We start from the raw sequence: 25,332 nt of genomic DNA, 5'->3' as shown, positions 1-25,332 counted from the left end.
ATTATCATCATTATTATTAGTAGTAGTAGTAATTTTCCAAATGTACGTGTGAAAACTGTGAGGGAGAGAGACAGAGGAAGAGGGAATTCTATCTTAAATAGGAAGAATTGCAATCACGAATCATTCTATAGGCAGCTGAGGAAGGGGATGGGAGTTTATAATTTTTAACTTTCTTCATGTTTTTACGATTCTCATTGGCAGCCAGTTGTATTTTTCAAATGAGGACAACAGTGTTATTAATTTAACAGTTAATAAAGAATTAGTGAATAAACACATTAAGATGTTTGCAAGGCTTGTGTAAAAAATATCTTACAGTCACCAAACCATGGATTATGATTTTTTATGTTTCGCAAAGCATATAATTAACAGTTTCCATGTCTGGCTTTGTTACCCTCTGATAGCAAATGAACATAAACCATGTCGTAAATTATTAAATAATAATAATAATAACAAGAAGAAGAAGAAGAAGACCAATAACAACAGCAAAACTTTTTCTTGATGCATAAGAGATGTGTGGACAATTTAACTTCCGAAATGAATGTGTATGTGAGAGAGAGAGAGAGAGAGAGAGAGAGAGAGAGAGAGAGAATGAGTTCACAGCCTACTTCATGTTAATACATGACGTTCAAACACCTCATTAGATATTTTGACTATGACCAAGAGTTGACAAATTGTACAACGAAAGAGAATTATAAGGATTTTACTGAAAGACAATAAGGTAGATAAATGGAGGAGAAATCAATCCAGAAAATCTATAAGACTTTTGCAGTTCGAGACCAGGTGAACTGTCGAAGTTATTATCCGGTTTCCTCATCCCATTATTGATGGGTAAAATATCTACCTAATGTTGATGTCAGTCAATTACAGAGAAAGAATTCTTTTAATGTATGACATTGAATGACATGGCTGAGATATTATCATTTAGAATGGGAATACCTCAATCTGCATTGAGTAGTAGCGTGAAAACATTTTTTTTAAAAATAGGCAGCTTTTGAAAGTCAACAGAGGACAGATAGAACGTCGGAACGCAACACTGTACTAGAGGTTTGTAATCAATTATTTGTTTTGTTTTTTATTTAACCATGGTCGGAATCAATGATGTTGCTATTGTTATATATTAAGCACTTAACTCTTTCAGGAAAACAAACCCTTTAGAGGCTAAAACAGGTAATCCCAAATAACAGCAATGAAAAAGTTAGCAGCATTTGAAGTTTCAACGTTTTATTGTCTTCTCAAATTTCTCACTTTTCGACCTCTCTCTATTTTTAGTTTTAATTTTCTTTGATCTGTTATCTGGTGTTTGACCAGTGAAATTATTTGCTTTTTTGTTCTGGGTCAAGAAAGTCAAAATAAACACAAAGAATAAGTTAGCTCATACGAGATTAGTTGACTCCACAACATATGCCTTGGAGTTATTTAACAACCTACAATTTATAAAAACAAATATGACATCGGTCATGATTATGTCATCAAAGTTTACTTTTTTGTTATTGGGAGTTGAATGCAAGACCAATTTATGGCCTCGAATAATCTTAAACATTTTGACTTTATTTATTTTGGTTTTGGAAATACTTTAATTCTGCTCTGATAATATATAACCGTGATCTGTATTTCAATCATTAACACAAATTGTTTTGTCACTCCTCCTCTGTAATAAATATTGAGAACAGCGTTGAAACTTTGCACACACATTCATCCGAATTTCTATGTACGTCTAAGCAAACACGCTGCCGCTTGGACATTCACTGCGGCCACCATTGCATATGTTTTGAAAATGTTATCGCTACTCCTCCAGAACGAAAACTCATATTGACATGAATTGGTTCTCTAAAAGATTTCTTATGTTATAAATTCGTGCTATATTTCAACTAGATAAAAGAAAAACATTTTTACATTTAAATGTGGCAAAGAGCAAATCATAGCGGCATTGAAAACTAAATGTAGGCGAGAAGTGGATTTATTAGTCATACAGCAAAGAATACAATTGATCAAACTACTTTCGTGAGGTGCGTTGATATCAAATCTGGCCCCACGCAGCAAATGAGTTTAAGCAATTGGAGCACCCTATTCCTCTTATGTCAAGTAGAAAAAGAAACCTCCAATGCAATTCTTTGCCATTAAGGTCTCACTGGACAGGTTATCTGGTGAATTTTCATCCGACAATGACCAATTACAGAAAAATGAGAATAATTTTACACTGAAGATACAAATAAAAACAAACTAATGATTTTTTTGAAAGCATACATATGAGATTTTGACTGCAGTAATCAGGTTAATTCATGATGCAACTGGTGGTTTTTATACTGAACCAACACTGCCACTAACCCCTAAATTTTACATTCATTTTTGACAAGAAATAGCTATTTTGAACATTTTTCTGTGACAAGGCAGCTAAAAGAGTCAGTATGTGCCTTATGCATGAACAAAGTTCACTAGTACTATAACAAATTAGCATACTTTTCATCACCCCTCAACCATCTAGATTTTTAGCTATTTACCTCTGTAGCAGATACACATAAATACGTAAGCCAAGTCGACAGCTCATTTGCAGCCCAAGTTACGCATTTGATCTCCAATGCAAATCTAAGTGTGACAGGCAGTCACCAACAAGCCAACCTATTTCCAAGCCTAACTCAAAGTAAATCTAAACCACATTATAGATTTAGCTTAAGTGAGAATTTATAAGTGATAGGCTTGTGGTAATTAGGTTCATGCCTTCTACCTTAAAAATTAGGGTGGTGTCAAAATACGAAACTATCCAGTGAGACCTTAAGAACAATATTCTCAACTACTTTCGTTCACATCGAACAATATGGCGGCAGATGTTGACAAAGTCCCACTCTAAATAATCTCGGCCTTTGCTGTCACCACATGATGCACGCCGCCAGAGACGTACCACCAATCACATTAAATTGACGTGTATTCCTACAATGACATCCGAAATTATTGTACGACCTGACGTAAATCGAGCGATGTCCCAATTGAACTAACATATAAAATCAAAGGAAGTTAGTCTCAACGTTGTCACCACTACCGCTATAGTAGTTGAAGTTGTTGTAGGGTTCAACGCCATTTTTCAGCACACGATAGGCTATACATGGCGGCCAGTATTAATTGTAGAGGAAGAACCCGGGAAAATCCCGGGAACAAACACCGACCCAGGAGAAGCTACTGGCAAGGTTTCTCACATACCTACATTGGCCGAATCGGAGACTCGAACCCACGCAAACAGAGGTGAAATGACAGTGATCCGTAACGGAGAGCGCTTTAGTCCACTCGTGGCCCCACGCTATAATAAATTTCTCCATGATTATTGAAAGGGCCTTGCGTGGTGCACAAAATGTATTTAAAAACAGCAATAAATTCACAGACTATTTGCAAGGCTCGTATATAGGATGAACCACATAATATATACAGTCCAGGCAAATAAATGAAAGTTATCTACAAAAACTTTTCTAGTTAAACTTAAAGTTTACTTATCATTTTTTACTTTGCATAATTTAGGCATTTTATCTGCTTTACAAGAGAAGGTATTAACACCTCTTAGTCCCATTCAAACATATATGGTTGGTTAGGACATAGAAGTGACACCCTGTTTTTTTTTCTCCAAATAGTGTTGTATGCTATGGGTTCCCCTGTCCACCCACCAGTGTGTTATAATTTTTTGTGTTATAAAATTAATAAAATAGTATGACTAATTTAGCAGAGTTGCTCTGTTTTGTTCGTCAAATGTTATTGGTTTGATTATCCCTTTGAGGTTTGGAGAGAATGTACTTCCCTTTGCCTAGGCTGGCAGTGGGCCTGATTTCCATTTTTCTCACAAGAACTTAGAAGAGTACTAGCTCCCTCTAAAGTTATATAAACTTTGAGGTAGTTTTCTTCCCCGTATTTTGTTTATTTGTTTGCTATATTAGTGACTCTGTCAGAGTCAGTAAAGTCCAGTGTGTGTTGTTCATGGTGTTGATGTTGTATATTGTCCCCATATTTGTGTATGGACGGCATTATCTAGATCAAATTCGTCTCAGTTTGTGTTCCTTATTTAAGGCTTAACATGTATGAAAAGAGGCATTGCCTTTAGATCCAAATGATAAAATAATAAAATCTCTATACTGCATTGTTTTACTGTTTTTGAGTGCGTGTTGCTTGTCTATTTTGTGCCTTTGCATATGTTACTTGTTTATTGTGTGTATCAAAAGGTTTTGTATATTTTGTGTCATAGCACTTGTTGTTTGGTCTAATCTGGATTTTCCATTAGGGATCAGTATTTATTTTATATTTGCATTTGTTTGTGTTTTAGTATTTGTTTTATTTGTTTTATGTGTTGGTTATATGAGTAGGTACCTTGGCACCTTATGTACAAAAAGGGATTGAAAGTGTCCATTACGCAGACGTGACGGAAAACCTCCATTTTTGTATTTAGATTTTCATTTTGAAGCATCTTGACGGTTCATTTCTGAAAAGGAATTGAAATGATTAATTACGTCCGTGCGATTGAAAACTTGCGTGTTAGTTTGGGCGCAAGATTGTTTTAGATTAGATTATTAGTTATGTTGTAACAGGATCACGAGAGTAATGCAATTACCTAATTTTGGACATAGTTGCTAGGCTTGGGATTGCGTGTACCAAATAATATAAATAAATAATATATATAAGTAATATAAACATACAGTTCGATGGACGGTCTGGGGCTACCGTGAAAACTTTTTGTATGCGATATTGTGCCAAATTGAGAATGAGTTCCAGATTGTCTAAGAACTATATGTTACCTTTAATTGCTTGTTAGTTTTTTGTTGTTCAGTACCTTGGTGCTTGTACAGTTCATTAGAATGTGTTTTTGTATTGAAGTGTTTGGTCATATTGTTTGTTGTATTTGATAAAGGGTGGGTCTGGGTTTTCCTCTTTTGAGCGCCTAAAAGGCATGAACCCAGTCCTTCCTGTATTTTTGTTATTTTTCCATATCTGTATTACTTCATAACCGTGGGGGGGGGGAGGGTTGCGAGAGGGTAGTCAAAGTATCCTTCGGGATAGCTAGTTTTATAACATTTCCAAGGTGTTTGTCTTAGATTGTTGCTTTTTAGCTAGCATGTATGTATCCTCTGTACAGTGATGAATTAGCTCCTAGTGATGTTTGGCTGAATCCATTTAGCAAAGATTTACTGAACTGCAGACAAGTTAAAAACAATCATGCGGTTTGGAGGTGCCAGTTCCAGTGTAAAAACAATATGCTAAGACGTGAAAACAAACTGTAATTTAATAATTGAACATAACGGTCTGAGACCGTGTGCATAGTACATGGGGAGTATTTTCAGAGGATGCATTGATTTTCTGTTAACGAATAAAGAACTTTGTTGCACAGCGTACTAAGAGATATAATTATGTAAACAACCCTCGCATTGGCGTAATAGAAAAGACGGAATGTTCATGTAGAGAAAAGGTTTTGTAATTTGTATATATGAATATAAAACCAGAGATGTGGCTATATCCGATAAGAGTCATCCAGTATGACAACAAACAACCATGTTTGGCAAACGCGAAAAAGCTAAGCAATAACTACTTTCTGCGTTAGATGGTCATGGTCGTGGATCTAGAATATACTGAGTATTAATCATATTAAATACGAAACATTACAGAGTATTAATCATTATGATATGCTCGTTTGTTTCTCTGTTATCTTTATACTGTCAGAATCGTTCAGTATTTTACGATATTGCACACCTTCATATTGCATTCACATGTTTAAAGGATCTAATTTGTATTGTAAACAAAAAATGGACGCAAACGCCAGCACTTTTGATTCGTAAACAAATCATGTACACTTACGTATTATGCGCTTTACGTTTTAGTTGATTAAAAAAATGTTCTGAATGAAATAAGGCAGATGTTTCGTGGAATGCCACATACCAGTTGCTTAGGCACATTCCAAGTTAACTTTTTTTATACAATGTTTTGGATTTAGGCCAGCTATACAATAGACGCAAGAATTGTCCTTATAAGTAACATACAAGTGACAAGGCATAAACTGTCTTCTTTAGCTGTTAATAAGAATGGCAAAACATGCTTACAGTTTTACATCCTGAATTTCTTCAAAATGTACTTTCTTAGTTCTGCAAATCCGTATTACATGAGCCATATCATAGGTTTTAATCTTGATTACACATTTCAAAATTGTAAAGGAATTTCGAATATAAGTGCAATTAAACTTTATTACTGCACTCAAAGTGAAATATGCATTAAATTCAATAGCGTCTGTTTGATAATTTAAAGTGGAAGACTTCATATTTTCCCACATTATGATTTCAAACATTCAGTGACGGAAACAGAAACATATTTGCAGATGTCAACACGCTTCTCCCTCGCATCTTCAATCCGATGAATTTCATTTGTATTGTCATATATAAATCCAGGCCATAATCACGAAATTTCTTAGAATTGAAATATATAGCAAACTCTATTCATTCCAGATCAAATGGAAAAGTTGTTGCAATACGCATTCATGATGAATATATGCTTGTGTATTCAGTTTGGAATACGGCATACATTCAGTTACTTTGTTTCTTGTGGTGTATTGTGTTAATATAATTAAGCATTAGGAAGAATATGAAAATGAGCATACAATAAAAAGGTTACTGCATTTGTGTGGGGAAATATGAAATCGTTTGATCTGATGGATATAGTGCACTCCCAAGGTAGTGCAGTATTTACATCCGAAAAACTCGTTCATATTTTCCCATACAAATGCGGTAGCCTAGAATAATGACTACTGGACCTCATTCACTATTAATATTATTAAATAGTAGACCTTATTGATTATTTATATTATATAATAGTAGACCTCACTGAGTATTAATATTACTGAATAGTAGACCGTATTGAGCTTTAATATTATTAAATAGTAGACCTTATTGAGCATTAATATTATTAAATAGTAGAACGTATTGAGCATTAATATTATTAAATAGTAGACCTTGTTTAGTATTATTCTTATTGAACAGTAGATCGTAATGAGGGTTAATCGTATTAAATAGTAGACCTTACAGAGCATTAATCTTATTGATTAGTACACCTTACTGGGTATTATTATCATTAAGTAGTAGACCTTATTGAGCATCAATCTTAGTATGTAGTATAATGTATTGAGTATTAATCTTATTGAATAGGAGACCTTGCTGAGCATTATTCTTATTGAATAGTACACCTTACTGGGTATTATTATCACTAAGTAGTAGACATTACTGAGCATCAATTTTATTTTGCAAACGTTATTTAACATTAATATTTTTTAATATTAAACTTTGTTGATTATTACTCTTCTTGAAAAGTTGACCTTATTGAGCATTAATCTTACTGAATTAAATGGTAGACCTTATTGAGTATTATCTTATAGAGTAGTAGGCGTTATCTTTATTAGGCTTTTAACTGTATAGCTTTACACATTTCAAACGATATTGTGATGATGATTATTACTTTCTCTTGCGATTCATGTCAGGTTATTTGATACCTCTCCCCCATTGTAAGTACCTTGTTCACTACAAGCGTTCTATTTCTGTCATCGATGTCTGCAAACAAATAAAAACGAAAAACGCTTCCTACGTTATGCACGCAAAATTCATGTCGAATCTGGGTTGTAAATTGACAGTATTTGCATTCCTCACTTAGATTATTGAGTTTCTGTTGGTTTCATTTTCAGATTAATGTACTCGTTAATTTGAAGAGTGGGTTAGGCGCAGTCTTTATCAAACTTTATTCACAAGAAAATGTGTATGTATCTGTATGTCGTTGTGTCTCTCTCTCATCACACTAAATTTCATTAGGCATATAGTAAGTCTTTTTATACTCTTTTGCAAAGTCATGAATCTCAATTTGTTTAAGTTCACCAGTTTTTAATGAACCTTATATTAGGAATTTAACAGCTTTTAAATAATTGTTGAAATTATCTTCGCTTATTACATCCACATAAAAAACCAAGAGTCCTATAAACTTTTTGTTGAATGTGCAAATGAGAAACAAGAACTTCAGTGTAAATTTAGTAATGTCAGCGGATTTGCACACTATCTAAATGTGCATGCTGTTTAAATTTGTATCAACTCTTGAGGAAGCAGAACCGGAAATTGGTACACATGAACATTTACGCCTTATGCAAATTATGACATGTTTGCAAAACGAGAAAATAGTCATATTTCCGTGTTTTAGTCAAATTTCTCAAAAATATCGCCAAGTAATTATATAGTGGTATTTTCTATTAAACATTTTAACCAAGTTCAGTTTGGATGACATGTCTTTTTGTCAATGGTTACATGATTCCAGCAGTATCTTGTACTCACACTTCTAGAATAATTAGGTTTTATCTAGATGACGTAATGGCATAGTCATCACGCTAACGGCAGAAGCTATCACGCAAATCGCTTGTAGTATTGGCCATATTTCACTTTAAACTCTATTTCTGTTACATCGATATTTTTCCATTTCGTAGGTTTGAAAGTGCTGAAATTTCCTTTAGAAACAAACTAAACAACACCAATGGGCACGAGGAACTTTCCAAGTTCAGATTTTGATATATTGTGCTCTGTCGACACGGAACCGCAGAGGAACGAAACAAGTTGTTTACCATTACAATATCTAGGTCATATTTATGTAGAAAGTAACTTTGTATATGACTGATAAATATGTATTCTATTCTTGAATCATTTATTTTTTCCAAAAAAGGAAGAGGCTAATTAGCTTGAAGAGTTTAGAAGCTCCTTTGTAATCGCCCCCGTTACCATCTTTTATGTCGCTCTATTTATTAATTTATGCTCTTTCAAATACATTTTTGTTGCATAAAAACAATATTACATTTTCGTAGCAAAACGAAGAATGATTCTAGTCGACTGTTATAATGTTTGCCTAAACACCCGACAGAAAATAAATATGAATTGTGATCTACGGATGGATGCCTTATTGAACTTTAGTTAATTTGTATTTACAATCATTCAATCTGAGATCATAAGCACATCTCGGGTCAAGTATAACGATTGTGAGTATATCACTTTATTATTCTAATCTTCAAATTATTTTCAACTTTGTATATGTCATCTTGTGAATTGTGCAGAAATTATATTGACTGTGAAACGCGCCTTCTCTACTTTCTTCTTGAAACAGTCTAATTTGTATAATTACTAGACTCGTTTTATATATCTCCTCTGTAACGTTATGAAGGTAAACCTTTTTCAAACGTTTAAAATTTATACTTTAGCCGATTTTTTCTCTTGAACGATTTCTCAAAAATCAAATGTTATTTAATGAAAATATTTCTTCCTCCCAAAATTTAATTTTATAATTTGTTGTCATCTTTATATACATGTACTTGCATATCAGCTTTGGCTCCATTCCATTAGTCATATTCGAGACATCTACTGCTATCACGAGCTGTTTATAAGTAGAGAGTTTATTTTAATGTTCTTTGAATTCATTTTCCTCTCTACATTTTGATGGCTTTTAGTCGAATCGTTGTAAAAGTATTCCATTTGTGCTGTAAACTGTCTTTCTCAACCAACTGTGACTGCTACTCAAATTATTCACGTATGATTTATAATTTGTCAGGGCTCAATGCTCATGTTTATTCCCTAAATATGAGATCCTATGCAGGAATCACAATATCGAGATTGGCTGCTTGGGCATCTACAAACTAGAACAGACGCGATTGGTGTTCATTAAACACAACATACATCTTATAAAGGCGAAATTGTTTAACACCGAGAATAATTTAGTATATCAAGGTCTCTTTAAAGAAAGGAAGTACCTAATGGTGAGCAGGTAGGTTTCGTAAGTTTTGTGTCTGTATGTATGTTTATTTCCGTTTGTATTTGTAAAGGAGAGATAAAAATTACTTTGACTGTATTACAACAGATTGTGATACGTTCATTTGTTGTCTTTTTAAACTGCAATTCGATTTAATTGGAGAAACAAAATAAAACCAAACGAATTCAGAGCTGGTTTGTATTTTAAAAGGAAATATCCACGCTAAATTGCATGAATGTCGAAGATGAAATGTCTATTTTATTATTGCCTAGAGCAGGAGCCCTCGCACAGTTCTAAACATACCACGATAGGTGCAAAGGTAAACCATAATTATAATCGAGATCAACATTTTAAGTTTCTAGGGCAGGGTCTGGAATGTTTTTAATTTCAAGGTTTCAAATAGTTGAAAAGGATAAAAAAAAGTGTTTGCTCTTATTTATAGCAAGACAACACTGTGTTATATCTTTACAATATAAAAAACAACGGTCTTTAAAACAAATAAAATATCCCAGCATGAAATAAACTCTCAGTGCCCCTCCTCGAAAATTACATTCTCAGTAACATTTAGTAGACGAATAAATCATATATATGTGAATTACTGTATATGTTGTCTTCTTTTACGATTACATCGTCTCAAACTAAACAGAATAGAACGAAAAACAATAAGTTTTGTAAAATATGGTAAATAATGTATTTCCCGAACTACAAAGTGAAAATTTGAAAAGAACTTAGAGAATTAAATCCCAAATAGTCCTACAGGTCATATCACAAGTTGCAATTGAATTCCAGTGGTATTCCTATCAATTCCAAGATCGAATGGACCGCTCCGGTGGCTTAATGGTTAAAGGGTACGCCTCGGATGCGGGAGGTGGTGGGTTCGATCCCCGACTGAGTCATACCAGTTTTATATATTAAAAAAATGGTACTAACAGCTGCCTCGCTTGGCGGTCAGCATTAAGAAGTTAGAGTTAGGAGAAGTCGGCCTTGTATCAGGATAATATAACTGGGTGGGACATCATGCTACATGTCTGCGGAATGATTCCCCAGAGCAATGCATCAATATAAACTGCCACACTGCAGACATCCTAGCGATATAATTATAAAACTGTTCAAACTATGTTAAAAATCCAAATCACACACACACACACACACACACACTCAATATTGAATGTGTTGATATGCCTGTAGCATCGAACTTGCTAATGTGTTAAAGGCCTGGAGTGTGGTGATGTGTTAACAGGATTTTGATGTATGATAATAATGTAATCCAAAACATCCCTTTCCGAATTCACTATAATTCCAAATAATGTTTAAGTCCAAGAATAGTATCGAACACTTTGTAATTACACTGAATAATAATTTGAATAAATAAATCCGACCAATTGCAGCACAGAACACAGCAATAAGACTGATTCTACTTCAGATGTTGAATCGAGAATGAGTAATTCCATTGTAAGCGATATTATTTATCTTTCTGAACATATTCTGTCACTCATTAGAAATGTTCCATTCTGGAAGATTATAAGGTGAGAAATACATTTATATCCTTAAATCAAATTAAATGATTAATTTTTCACTATAGATGACACCCTTTAGAGTAGCATTATACGATTTGTTGATTAAATTAAATTGACACTGAATACATTAATTTAGTATCTGCGCTTTATTTTAACTGGAATGGAAACATTTTATTGGATGTCATAACCAGGTTAAGTCATTTCTCATACAAACAACTGGTCTCCTGAAAATCTCAGGATGAGTATATGTTTTACAAATGAATACATGTCCTTAATACACTAATATACACTAACAAATAATTCTGATAATGACATTTCTCCTTTCTTAATCCGAAATGTGTCCATCTTTCAAGACCGCCCTTTCGGCCGCCATGATAGTTTACGTAACATTTGTCATGCACTTGGTCTAAAGTTTATAAATCGGTGTACAGGTAATAACACACACCTCTAATAATAGCTGCGTTTAAATAACAGTGTGGTTGAGAGTTGCGTGTAACATTGACTTTATTAATTAATTCAATTAATTTCTATTTAAAAACGAAAAAGAAAATAAATAAACATTTTGATGGTACTTAAGGTTGCGACTTATTCCTTATCAATTAAACTATGATTTCAATACTTGAGTTGAGATTCCTACAGCTGAGAGTTGCCTTTCCACGCTAAGCAATTGCTATTTCTGGCCTATGTGAGTTTGTGAGAACGCTTCCCAGCAGCTTCCCGACGGTTGGTGGTTCTTGTCGTGGATCTCACGGGATCTTCCTCTATCAATTCAACTGGTCGCCGTGTATAGCCTATCATACACTGAAAAATTAGCATTTAACCAACAAAACAAGGCTTGTTCCTAAGTAAGAACAAGATATATATGTGTATTTCGAGAACTGAGCATGCGTAACCTAGTTCGCAAAGGCCTTAAAATACTTAATTGTGGTGAAATAAAAGTCGGAACAGTGTTCTTTTACGTTCTGTTAAAAATGAAATCTTTAAGATGGCAGCTGTACTTTCGAAAAGCTTAAGCTAGAAAGTCTTCTTTCTGGTGTAACTTATGCTCGTTTCCCGGAAACGTACATACATGGACTGAGTTCAAGTAAGACATCACATTTTTAATCATACTTTGTGTTGCATAGAGTAGAAATATTTGTATCGTTGTTGCAATTGCTTCTGTTGCTTCTGATGTTGCTGTTTGTGCTTGTTTGTTTTAATTCTATATGGTGCAGTAAATGCTCTCCTCGTAATGTAAACTTTATCAATATTTTGCGGTGGCATGTGTTCTTACGATCTGGAATTTTATTGTTTTTCTAATGTTATCGACATATGCTATATATATGGAAATATATATGTACATATTGATACATGTAAACTTTGAATGATGTTCTGTTTTACAGCATATTGTACAGATAATGCGATTTGTGCAATTTGGAGCTTTTTATGGTAACTTTAACAATTATCCAGTCATATCACTTCGATATGTGTGGCAGTATACAGTGATGTCTAGCACTGGGGAATCATGCCGCAGACATGAAGCATGGTATCCCACCCAGTCACATTATCCTGACACCAGGTCGATCAGTCCGAACACTAACTTCTTAATGCTGAGCGCCAAGACGGCTGTTAGTATTTAAAAGTCTTTGATATGACTCAGCCGGGGATAGAAACCAGGACCTCCCACATCCGAGGCGGACGTTCTAATGAAGCGGTCGTATAAATAATGAGATTCAAATAATCAGTTATGCAACAATAAGCTATTTCTTGTTAACTCATTAACCCCTGGAGGTTTTTGTCGTGTTCGCCTGAAATGTGAGTAGGAAACACATTTAAAGGGTTTATTTCTGAATATATCGACTTCAAGAAGATTTCCCGTTAACCCAATACTTAGTTGTGTTACGAACAATGTTTTTCGTTGGCTTTCGCATGAGCAGAAGGGTAAAAGTTAGAGTTCTTTTTATTTCCTTTTATGCTTATCATTACCGAGACCACTCTTTATTCCAAATGCCCATCTTGTCCTACTTTTTGCAAACATTTGCCTATCTGTGTGCAGTTAAGACCGGTCTGCCTCAGATCTGAGGCAAAACGTCTAGATTCCGGACACAAAATCGGATTCTGACCACGGGAAATGGGGATCTAGCAGGAGTAAATGAGTATAAACTAAAGTAATCGCGAACGAACAGGAGCATACGAGATCGACTTAAATATGAATGCAATTATCAGGCACATCAGCACAACAGAGGTTGTGTAAAAAGGAAAATTAAACTGCTAAATAATTTAGGAAGATAAGCCACCCTAAATTAATGCAAAAATGAAGTACAACGCGATGAAAAATAAAACATAAGTATGTTAAAATTCTGGAAACAAATCTTTAACACATATTCTCAGTATTCTTTTTATATACGCTAACAATCCTCAAAGGGCCAGGAGTTTTTTTGCGGATGGTACATCATACAGTTCAAATGAAAATACGTTGGTCTCACAGGGATGAAGTCGACCCACTCTGCAACAACATGCTCGTCTGGTAGTGTGTGAGCTCATGTTTAGATCCACCCGAGAGTATGCATGCACGAGTCATGTAAGCGTGTCAGGCTGGCACGATAACCCTAATCATTACAAGTGATGCTCGACATGATGTCTAATTTGAAAAATCAGTAATAGAAACACAGGCCCTTGGGACATCAGTCTCTATGTTCATGTTTAACTTGATCCCTACATCCATATGTTGGAAGCATCATAGGTCAGTATTGATTTATCATATTTCAACATTGGTTGGTATGTGTATTTTTCGTCATTTGAAAACTTGCTGGTCTGCGTCAACAAGGTACAAAGCAGGTAATATTTACTTTCACACGATATGGATTTTGACCTTGAAATGACAGATCTGATATTCGGTAGCGGACGCTGATAGCACTCCTACAGCCTACACACACACATACACACACACACACATCTATCTATGTATGAGTCAATACGCCCCATATATATATATATATATATATATATATATATATATATATATATATATATATATATATATATATATATATATAGATAGATAGATAGATAGATAGATAGATAGATAGATAGAGATAGATATTGTATAGCACAATATTTTATCTTTGAGATCAGGGTTCAACATTGAGAGCGCAACAGCAGAGATTTAAATTTTCTGTAAAGTTAATAGTTAAAGACATCCACTGGAAAAGCTTAAAATGGGGGTACTTCTGAGGGCGTAGTAGAACATACCTATTTCTTGTTTATTTCCAAGCTACCCTGCTATTCCCGCCACAACCATCGCCACAAACGATATTCTGGTTATTTATTCTATCCACATATCAGCCAAGCGATTTCACTGATCTGTCTGAAAGGTCGACACAATAATAGGCGGTGGATAGATAGTTTTTGAATTTCCCCGTTATTTTTGTTACAGGAAGTTTACAAATTGCACTTTGTGCTTACTGGCCGTATGCATGGGAACTTGCGTTGCATATTCTCAATACCAGTTACTGATTCCAAATGCCGAAACAGTCCCGCATCCATGTAAGCCCAACTACATATGGAAAGGGGTTGGCCATCAGAGATCCGATGGCGGAGGCGAGAGAAACCCTTTCGGGAGGGCCTTTGCTGTAGCTGGCAAGGTATATAATGGAGTAGATTGAGTCCTCATACTCTGTAGATATCTACGACACTGTGAGTTTAAGGTTATGTATTTAACATCAGAATTGTAAATATTTGAATCAATATTTCAGAGCGTTTGTTTGAAATTCTCAAGTTTCATTTTTTAGATTCCTTCAATCATGGTATAATCATGTCGAGAGGTTGAAGTCAGTGGTCCCAGATAAAATGCATTTAATGGGTTGATTGATTGGTTTTTCACGGTACGTTTTACATTCTGTCTGGCTATATCATATCAAGGAGATGGAAGCTAAATGCCTTTTCCAGCGACGCATCCAGGCGGCATACTCGGTCTGGGCTGGGCGAGTTAAGAACTCTCGACTCTAATTACAAATTTGATGCTTTACCAACAGAAAGTAGAGAATAACGACTGAGTACTTTTTCTAACATACTCCTACCTATATCATCATCACGATACTGAATTTGTTTATATTGTAATAAAAGTTTATCTGGACTAGGAGTTCTATACGAGTCGCAATGATTTTCTTCTAGACATGGACACGTGACCTGTGCCAGGCAGATTCTGATGGGGATGGTTTAAGCAACGGTCAAGAGCTAGGTGATCCAGACTGTGTGTGGACAATGGGGGCTGTTCCTAACCGAACCACTGGTCTTTCCCACCCAGGTAAATATGGACTATGGTTCGTACGATCATTTAACTCTTCTTAATGAAAATGTTTTCTCCAAACAATTAAATGAAACTTTTCCACCATATTAGATCAAATATGACATATATAGCAAGTTGAATATTACAACCTGCTGATTTCTCCGAATCCAATCAACGGAGACTCGGAAAAACAAACTCCGGACGTGTCATTGCGTAATGACACTTAGTTGACTCCTCTAATTGGTAAGACTCAGGAGTTCACTGGGATCACCGTAAGAAAGTATCAGTTACGAATGTGAATATGTCAGTCATTATGCTGTTTAATGACATTGATAACTTATTGTTCATATGACACTGTGTAACACAATATATAAAATACTACTGGATACCTGTGCAACACAAACCAAAAACGAAAGATTTAATTATCATAATTAATATTACATTAATCTCAACCAAGGTTCCATCTCTTAGTGTGCCCCAAATTTTCATTGCAAATGTCAGCGATTGTCTAAAATATTTCTAGTTCAATACAGAAAGAGTTATCATTGCTGCTTGTTAGATTTCACGAGGATGAAAAAAATAACAAGAAAATGTCGATCGTTCTCGCTATCGAATGCTGTCACTATGTAAAGATGTAGTGGGTGGGTGAGGTACAAAAGTTACAGATCTATAGCAAATGCGTTACCTTGTTTGTAATCGTGGTTACAATCTGCAACCATTAAGGTAGAGTAGTCATAATGTATACTACGGCACAAGGACGATAATATGACGGAGGAAGTTTAGGCTATTGAAGATATGCGGATCCAAAATTCACGTATTTATTTATTTATTTATTTATGTTGATTAGTCTCTTTCTTTTCCTAGGTGTTTGCCAGCCACTCGATAGTCCCACTTGTACAAATAAGACTGATCAGCGTGAGTGGGTGAACTGCAACTATACAGATTTTAAATGTGACGCTGCTAATAAAACAGGTACTGTTCTAAAACAGTTCTCTCTCTCTCCACTCACACACAAACACACACATATAATAGATGCGGATATACTGAATCGCCCATAATGTCGTCAGTTTCCGCATGCTCTGACTAGATCTTGATTTAAGGCATCATTTTCAAATTACAGAACACCGTCAGTTTCCTAGAATATTTGTTCCTATGTTTCATTTCATCCAAATAGTTTATAAACTATGTGCTAATTTTGGTTCAGGGTACCATTCAACTGACTACCTTACAGAAAGTTTGAAAGAGTCACTTATTTCAATTCATTGTGACATATGTAAAATAGGTATAAATGATTCTAAACAATATCATACCATGAATTATATCTTCATAAAAACACTCATTCATATTTTTGTGCGCTGTATACTTTCTTTCCTTCCAATTTTCCTTTCCTATTTAATTTATAATGAGCTTGCATCAGCCGGAATTAACCCATGGACATTAGTGTATCGCATCCGTACATATAAGATGGATTGCAGCTCTAGTCAAGACTCACAAAAGCTCTCTACTGCCAGTGCTCCTTGGACTTTTTCATGATTCCAGTGTCTCTGATCCTTGATTTAATTGTATTGTCTCTTTTATGGGGGCGTCGTAACTTAGAAACGGCAAGTGCAAGCTCGTCCATCTTATTCTTAATGATTGCGGGATACATCTCGTGCAATCCTCACGCCCTTGGGTTGCCGATTATTAATAGTAGCACCGCCTCTCTGTTCTCTAACACAGTATAATGTTTAGCTTGCATCTAGATCTGTCAATGGGGAGCATGTGTGCATTAGTCATCTACATGCTTTCTATATATCTCTGCCCCATTTGTTCTAGCTCTTTAAGGAAGCTTTTAACGGCGTGGTAGATGTTGTCGATACTTCTTTTACGAAGCACACCGTAAAAAGGCAGATTCATCTGTCTTGAGTGCTTTTCAAACTTAAGAAGCCACTGTTTCTTCCTTTACATCATTACTTACTTTAGTTTTTTTTATTATTTTATACACAGATTTCTTTAGAGATTATCTATGCACGTTCCTTCCAAAGGGATGTCATGTCTCAAACTCCTCCGCCTTGTTTAAGTGGAACTGCAATAATGATCTCTGCGTCATTCATTCTCCGCATTCATCTATTTATCTATTATACTTGCCCCTACGCAACGCTTTTAACAACATCAGATCTTGGTCCAGCTTGTTAAGTTTTGAATCCATACATCTGATCGTAGAAAGTTAAATCTCATTGTTCAAGCGTTTTGTCTATATTTACAAGTAACTAATTCCCGGCTTTATTTCCCCACTGGGTGTCCTTTGCGTTAAACGGGAGAAATTTGGGCTTACTTCTTTCATATCAAGGAAATTGTGGCCTCTTGCGGAAATTGCCTTGCAAACCTAAAAGTGTAAGAATTCTTCCGTCGCCGGAACTTTTCGGTGCTTATTTAATTGTAGAAGATATCTTATGTTTCAGATATTAATGGATGGTGTCACGTTCCTGTTATTTGTGTACATCAATACAGCTAAATAAAAACACGTTGAAATACCTTATAATAACATTTACAGTGAGTACTTCGATCGCATCAGCCTGCAACGATATTTGCACACACAGACAACAATTCAATTACATCTTTCTTCAAACGCAGTGGGTGTGGATGTTTTCTCTTGCCGAAAGGGCGCATCGCTGCACGTTCAGCGGCAAATCGCAAGCCGTAGACAATTTTTATGCACTGTTCGCTGCAAACCTAAAGTCTTTGAAAATTCTTTATTTCGTACACTGTTATCATCTCAATATTCTATATTTATTCACTGAAAAAGTCAAGAAAAAGACACATAGATAGCAGAAGTTGTTAATAAAGATAATAACGTGCCTTCAAACTAAAAGAGATTGTTGTTCTATGTCTGTTAGTATTTAATGTATTTTTCAAATGTGTATTTTCACATTGTTATCTACTTGCGTTCATTTTTCAAATATTTTAGATACAATGAAGGCTACAATTCGTCTCCCTGTTACCAAGGTTCCCGCCAATGCCACGACGTATATGTGTATGACCTTTGACCTCCCAAGTGACAAGGATTATCACCTCATAGCATTTGAACCAGTTATTGACAATGCGAACATAATGCACCATATACTACTGATTGGATGTAAAGATGTCGTTCACGAAGGTAAATATAAACCACATCATACGGACAGCTACCATTATATGTTGATAAAGCAAAAGGTCATTTCCCAATCAATTAAAAGGAAAATCAATAAGCATCCCAAGTAGCGTGTTTTGGCGACGATACAACGACCTTGAAGTAATATTGTGATGTCGTTGTTACAAACAAGCTGCAATACCATAATGGGGTGAGGCTTATTCGTATTCTTATTTTATGTTCTGAAGTAGGATTGGTGATTGACGGGAGATTACAGTCCTTGTTTCTGTCATGTCCGTTTTTTCGTGTGAACAAGACGTTGTTTTCATTTTTTTCTGATTTAGTGTTAGCTCGGAACGCCCCTAGTTTAAATCTATTTCACACCATTCGGAATGCTTCTGGATGACAAACTATATGTGCTTGTAAATCTTTCCTCAACATTAATGAATATATTTTGATTATTATGAATAAGTTATGTCCTTTTTGAAACAAGGCTTTCTGCAAAAGGTTGCACTTAAGACCTTTATCCTACTTGAATATTAATCATACTGTTGAAAATAAATACAAAGTTCTTATCGATCAGTTTGTTTTCAAGTGGCATCACGAATGATACTGAAGGCTGCATCTACAAGCAGATTAATGCAAAAAGTCTAAAAATGGCGAAAATTGGTTCCTTTTATTTCGGCTTTGCCTATTTTGTAGCGTTGTTAAAGCGAGCAATATGCATTAAAATTATTCTGAGAAAAACAATTCGCTCATAACGTTTAAAACTGACGCCATGTTCTCCAGGGGCTTTCACCGTATAATTGCGAAGACTCCAATATCTGGCCATTTACCATTTCGATAATTCATCTTAAACATTTCGTACGGATTAATAAAAGGAATAATTATTAAGACTTGTATTACTTATTTAAAAACAAGATATGATGCAAACTACGTTATCACTTGACCGATCATGTGCTCTCAACTCAAACATGTACGGTTATATCAATCTATATCCAATAGTACCTGCAGAATCACATAAAAACCTTACGAGCTACTTAACATTTAGAGGATGAACTGAAGACATTATGTTGGACTAACAGAGGAATAATATATATGAAATTATTCAAACTCCCGCAAAGGTATCCCATTTTACCCACGTATTTTGTCTTTGAATTAATACACTAATTGATGTAGCAGCAAATTCCATTTGTAATGTCATTTGAAAACGACTTATAAATTTCTATATTTCATGTGCTAAAGTAACTCAAGTAATATATGTTCAGCAATTTCTTGCCGAAAAGTTATCCTCCCCCAGTTACAAGATGATCATCTTCAAACACACACTTCTACCACCTTAGCTATCTATCTTCGTACCTGCACACATATCTATTTAATCTGCATCCATTTATCCATCCATCCGCTTGAAAATAGAGTTAGTCGACGTTGTCTCATGCACAACGGTTTGTGTTTATTTCCAGTGAACCAGCCGTATGCTTGTGGCATGTCGGCCGACCGTAACTGTACTGGTATCATAGGATTGTGGTCTGTTGGCTTAAGTGGACGGTGTTACGATGAAAAAGCTGGTTTCAGAATTGGACAAAAGGGAGTCACAAAGGGTGCGATTCAGGTACGAGTATTGTAATGAAATTAGGTCTTGTATGTATGTTTTCAGACGAAATGTCCACATCATTGATCTGGCGATTGCAATAAGTTTCTTTATCAAAATTGTATTATCTCATTCTGCTAGTCCTATAAAATTATATGTAAAATGTCGTCAGCACTGTCAACGTTAGGCAGTTGCCGTCAGCGTTCTTGCAAATACTGCAAAATTCCCCATTCCAAATGTACTACCTTGATTAGTAAAACCCTCCAACCTAATCTTTATTCCGCGTTGCCCTAAAGTTCTGAAAACCCGTTAATGTCCCAAATCTTTGAGAACCCTGATGTTTAACAAGTCAAACTAAAGACCTTATTTTATACTGTTGGCTGACAATAAACAGTCGTATTAATGATAATTAAGGGCAGGTAAAGTATGAAGTCACCCTTTTCTAAACGGAACATTTAATACGATGACTTCAAATATTATATTAATGGTTATGTTACATGAACTTGGCACAATTTGTAGAATCAGGGCCGTAGAGGGCGATCACGGGTCCTTGAGTAAGAAACACCCGGGCCTCTCCAAATTATCGTTCAAACAAAAAAATTCTTTCAATAAATTAAATAGTGTTGTTCGGCCCGTGCTCCCCTTACGGGCCCGGGCCCCGGGGATATATCCTTGTCGGCCGTGTGTATAATGAAAAGTCCACAAACTTCAAGACATCAGACCCATCTCTAAGGACTTGCATCCGTCTTATAAGACAAATAGCGTAGATCTTATAACATTGCGCCAGTCGCGTATAAGACACAAATGCCTGACAATTAGTGTCTCCTGAAAGATAAACCTGGACAATGTACACGATACCGATTTCCACTGACAGCGAAACATATTATTGTTGATTGTATTGGCTTCCACACAGTGAAATATAAGGTTTTTCAAATGTTAATTCAATTATGAAACTATTTGATGATGCGTCACTAGTGACAATCTTGAACATTTTAAAACAATGAATTTTAATACAAAACTTTTTCTTACCCTGTACGTAGTTTGAATATTATACAGTTATCCTTTATTGTATCTTTGAAAGCATTGTAATATCTTCACCATTTTACATCAAAGGATTACATCTATACGTTTAATAGGAAGATGATGTTATCTTTGGAGGGGGGGGGGGTACTGGTTTATTGTTTTTTGCTTGTTTGCTTCTTTTTTATTAAGTTTTTCTTTTTTTGGCGGGGGATGTTGTTTCTTGTTTCCTTGACATGTTTGGAACCCAGCTTTTTTGTACCATACGGTAGGAATTAAATTGACGTTATTTTAAATCCTATGTCTGTCTTGTTAGTTAGTTAGATAGATAGATAGACAGATAGATAGATAGATAGATAGATAGATAGACAGTTAGTTAGATATATGATCGATAGATAGACAGACAGACAGACAGATGGGTAGATAGATAAATAGATAGATAGAAGGAGAAAGAGACAGACGTAGACAGAAACCGACAGTACGAGATACAGAGATTGAGATAAGCGGCGCGGTTGTGCACTATAAGCCTTTTTATCAGCTGTAACTTATCCATTTTATTCTTCACTAAAAAAAATTAAAACCGATTCACGTAGGTGTCGCTTTTGAAACTGAATAATACAAATGTCCTGACTGTAAGCATGATTATTTGAATAAAAAGATAGTTAGATCGAAGCTATCTAAAGACGGTTTTGTAATTTGTAAAAATAATTATCAGGTAGAATGTTTGGGTGTATAAAGTTTCGCATGAACACATATGTAGACAACACATATTCTTACGACAAGGATGGAAACTGTTACAATATCAGTTAAATATTCAACATGAGATTTTGTCTAACACAGCCAGTGAGAGGTTTCGGAGGAAATACTGGAAAAGTGATAAAAACGTGAAGAATAGTAAATAATGAAAAAGTCTTGAACAATTTGTGCTTGGTTTAGCCAGTTATACATGGCTTAGACAAATGTGCAACCAAAACAAAAAATAATACTCGTAGTGCGACGGGTTGATTATTGAACAGTGTTGACTAATAGATTTCACCTGCTCAACACCTTATTTTAGGTGTCTTGGAATTGGTATGGCTGTTACATGCAATGTTTGGTCAATGCTGTAAACAACGCACCAGAAGCAGGTTCACAAACTATTTATAAAGAAGAATCGCTGCAACAATTAAAAGCATGAGTCAAATCCAAAAGATTTTTGTTACTTCATAATTGCTGTTATTTCGTTCGTATTTTGGTTTTTGGTTGATGTTTCTAAATTATGTGTCTTCGGACGTCCAAACATTCGATAGAACTTACAGATCTGATGCAGGACTATTTAATTTGAACCTTCAGTTGACAGTTGAAAGCGTATTGTTCATACTTTGAGCATGGTCTATATTTCTTGACTGGGCATTAGTAGAGGATATATGAAAGAGGTGCAACACTCATTAATCCTTTCTCGACCTATTTAACAGAACTTGAACACTTGTAAATGTAAAAACATTTATCACTATACAACTTCCTTTAGCAAATAGTATTCTTTTTGTTTGTAGAAAATCGCAACTCCAAAATAATGTGAAATCGTTTTCACAAAATCAATAATGATACAAATATATTCTACAAAGAAGAGAGATGTCAGAAATATGCAGTGATATTAACAACTAGACATCTGTCTATTTTTCAAGAGATAATCAACTTTGTTTCGATGCTTGGGTAAGATACAAGTATCCTCAAAACTAAATCATACAAATCGACAAACAAGAGAAAACATGCTGAGTTCTTTATTTCAAACATCAAAACATATATCCTGTAAAGTTCGGAATAGATGTGGATTTACAGATTATATTCGATGTTCACACCAACAAGATAGGTAGTATCACTTATGATGGCGAGAGAATAAATCATGGGAAGCAATACGAAAAATTAATGTACAAATTTGATGCAGATAAATACAATATTGATATGATCAGACGGCTATGATACACAAAAATATAGATCAATAATGCACGGAAAACAAAACACAATTTAAAAAACACAAACGCAATATATGAACTAGCTGTTTTTAATCTGAAACAAATATGACATAAATCTGAAATCATTCATGCGATTGCAAAATATATTTAACAATGTGGCAAAGTGGAACAGTATATGTAATCGAAAAGTGTATGTATATAATATTGACATGTTTAAGCCAAAATTAAATATCGTAATTGCTATTGGAACCAGAAAGAAATAACCTGCGAATGTTTCACTGAAACAGAGTGGGTAAAGCTGGAAAAGAAATAAAACACGTTTGAAATAATTGTCCAGAGCTGGTATAATCTCCAAATTAGTTGTAGTGGTGTCATAATTTATATTCTTACATCATTGATTAGCAGACCTATTCCGATAGAGAATTTCATTTGCAAAATAAGTGGAATGATGGCTACGTGTTATTTAGTGGAATTAGATACTTTACCGAATATGTTGTCATCTATTTGCCTCTATTTAATTTGAGTGACAGTTTGAAAATTTTAAAAATTTAGGTTACAGCTAGACAAGATAAAGCAATGCGAATATTGCCTCGTTGATGGCAGAAAGAAAGAGTCTCACTGGAGTGCAAAGGCACCAAAATCTTGCATATGCCACTTTAATAGCAAACACTAAATGTCTCATCATTTAAGGACACTAATGAAAAGCAATAAGGATATTCCCAAGGACTTAACTGCAATCTTTGTTGTTAGTCCAGTTGTGCGTTATACAACATCCATTACGATGATTGAACACTACTCAGAATTTCATCAATAATAAATTATTTCACGTTTCTATAGTAATCTGTTAACTTGAACGAATTGTATTATTTTAATATTTCTTTTCGCTGGCTGCCATGCATTTTGTATTGTACAAAAGGAACGTCATTGCTGCTCAAGATACACTAATTCAAAAGAAGCAGAAAGTATCACATGATCTGTGTATAGCTCATCTTCACACAAATTTTCGACTCTGCAGATGTTTTAGCCATCTCTGATAAAAATTAAGTTATGGAATATCTAGTTACTTCAATGGCATCGTTATTTAATATCATGCCTCTCAATGCTTTACGCTCTTGAAAATTATGAAATATAAAGCATTCGTTTTTGTTTCATCATTGTTTCGTATGTATGTTGGAACGTACCTACATTGCAATATCTTCATGCTGTACCTTGTCAGTCCGGAACTATTTGTATTCATTAGACCAATGGTTGAGATGGTTGCTAACTCTATAAAACTCCGTTAGGTCTTTTTCTTCTCTTCACATAAGATAAGTCTTGAAATATATTCTTCCCCCAACTTGATTTCACAGTATGTTTCACTAATCTAAGCAAACTAATATTTACGGTACAACTTTGTTAAAACTAAGATTAATATTTAGTTAAATTTCCAAATTTCTAATTGGATTGAGCACAACACAAAGAACCTGGAATAGCGCATATAAAGGTATATTCACACAAAACAAAAGATCCACTTACAGCTGAACCAGCAAGCCATCGTGGACAAAGTTCTTATGTATTTAAACAAGTACCAGCTAAACGAATAAAGTAGGAACAATGTTCCACAACTGTACAACATCCTGGAATCCCACAGATAATAGCATTAAACAAACACTTTATATTATTTAATTGTGGTGAAGTTACAGTTTTAGATTCATTAGCCAAAACGTATAACTGATTACTTTCAGGGTCAAAAACAAATTAGTTGCAAAACATGTACAAATCAAGCAATCCAAAAAGACAAAATAGAAATAATTATAGTATCATGCAATCCCATACATTAACAGAGCTTTGAGCGAATTCAACTTTCAAGGTTTTGTAACGTTAATTATTCAATGTTAGCGTAGTTTACAATGGACTAACTGGTAGTGCATGGCCTTTAACATGATAAGTCTTGTACATTGAATGCCAATCCGAATCTGTGTTGTAAGCGAAATTTTAATTCTGCGTACATTGGACTTCATATGTAAGTAATATATAACAAGATGTCAAGCGTAATAACAGCATATTATTATTAAGTTCATCGAGGAGTTAAATTCTACTCTTGCCGTTGTCTACAAAGT

General features: G+C 34.8%; 1 protein-coding gene across 4 annotated transcripts in view; it reads left to right on the top strand.

The window, feature by feature from the left end:
• Nucleotides 1-25,332, top strand: part of LOC149779093 (tyramine beta-hydroxylase-like) — a 74,661-nt gene that overhangs the window by 38,551 nt on the left and 10,778 nt on the right. For 2 of the 4 annotated variants that reach the window (XM_089939647.1, XM_089939650.1), the window contains exons 1-6: nucleotides 9,667-9,792; nucleotides 14,710-14,917; nucleotides 15,447-15,579; nucleotides 16,426-16,533; nucleotides 18,509-18,697; nucleotides 20,134-20,282. In XM_089939647.1, the coding sequence (XP_089795773.1) occupies nucleotides 9,782-9,792; nucleotides 14,710-14,917; nucleotides 15,447-15,579; nucleotides 16,426-16,533; nucleotides 18,509-18,697; nucleotides 20,134-20,282 (798 nt within the window). In that variant the 5' untranslated portion in view covers nucleotides 9,667-9,781. Of the gene's footprint in view, nucleotides 1-9,666; nucleotides 9,793-14,709; nucleotides 14,918-15,446; nucleotides 15,580-16,425; nucleotides 16,534-18,508; nucleotides 18,698-20,133; nucleotides 20,283-25,332 lie in introns of those variants that run through there. The other 2 variants (XM_089939648.1, XM_089939649.1) reach the window with 2 other exon arrangements.

Source organism: Sinohyriopsis cumingii, chromosome 17 (assembly GCF_028554795.1).
Source record: "Sinohyriopsis cumingii isolate HCF-2022 chromosome 17, ASM2855479v2, whole genome shotgun sequence".
NCBI lineage: Eukaryota > Metazoa > Mollusca > Bivalvia > Unionida > Unionidae > Sinohyriopsis > Sinohyriopsis cumingii.
This window is presented reverse-complemented; position numbering and strand designations above follow the sequence as displayed.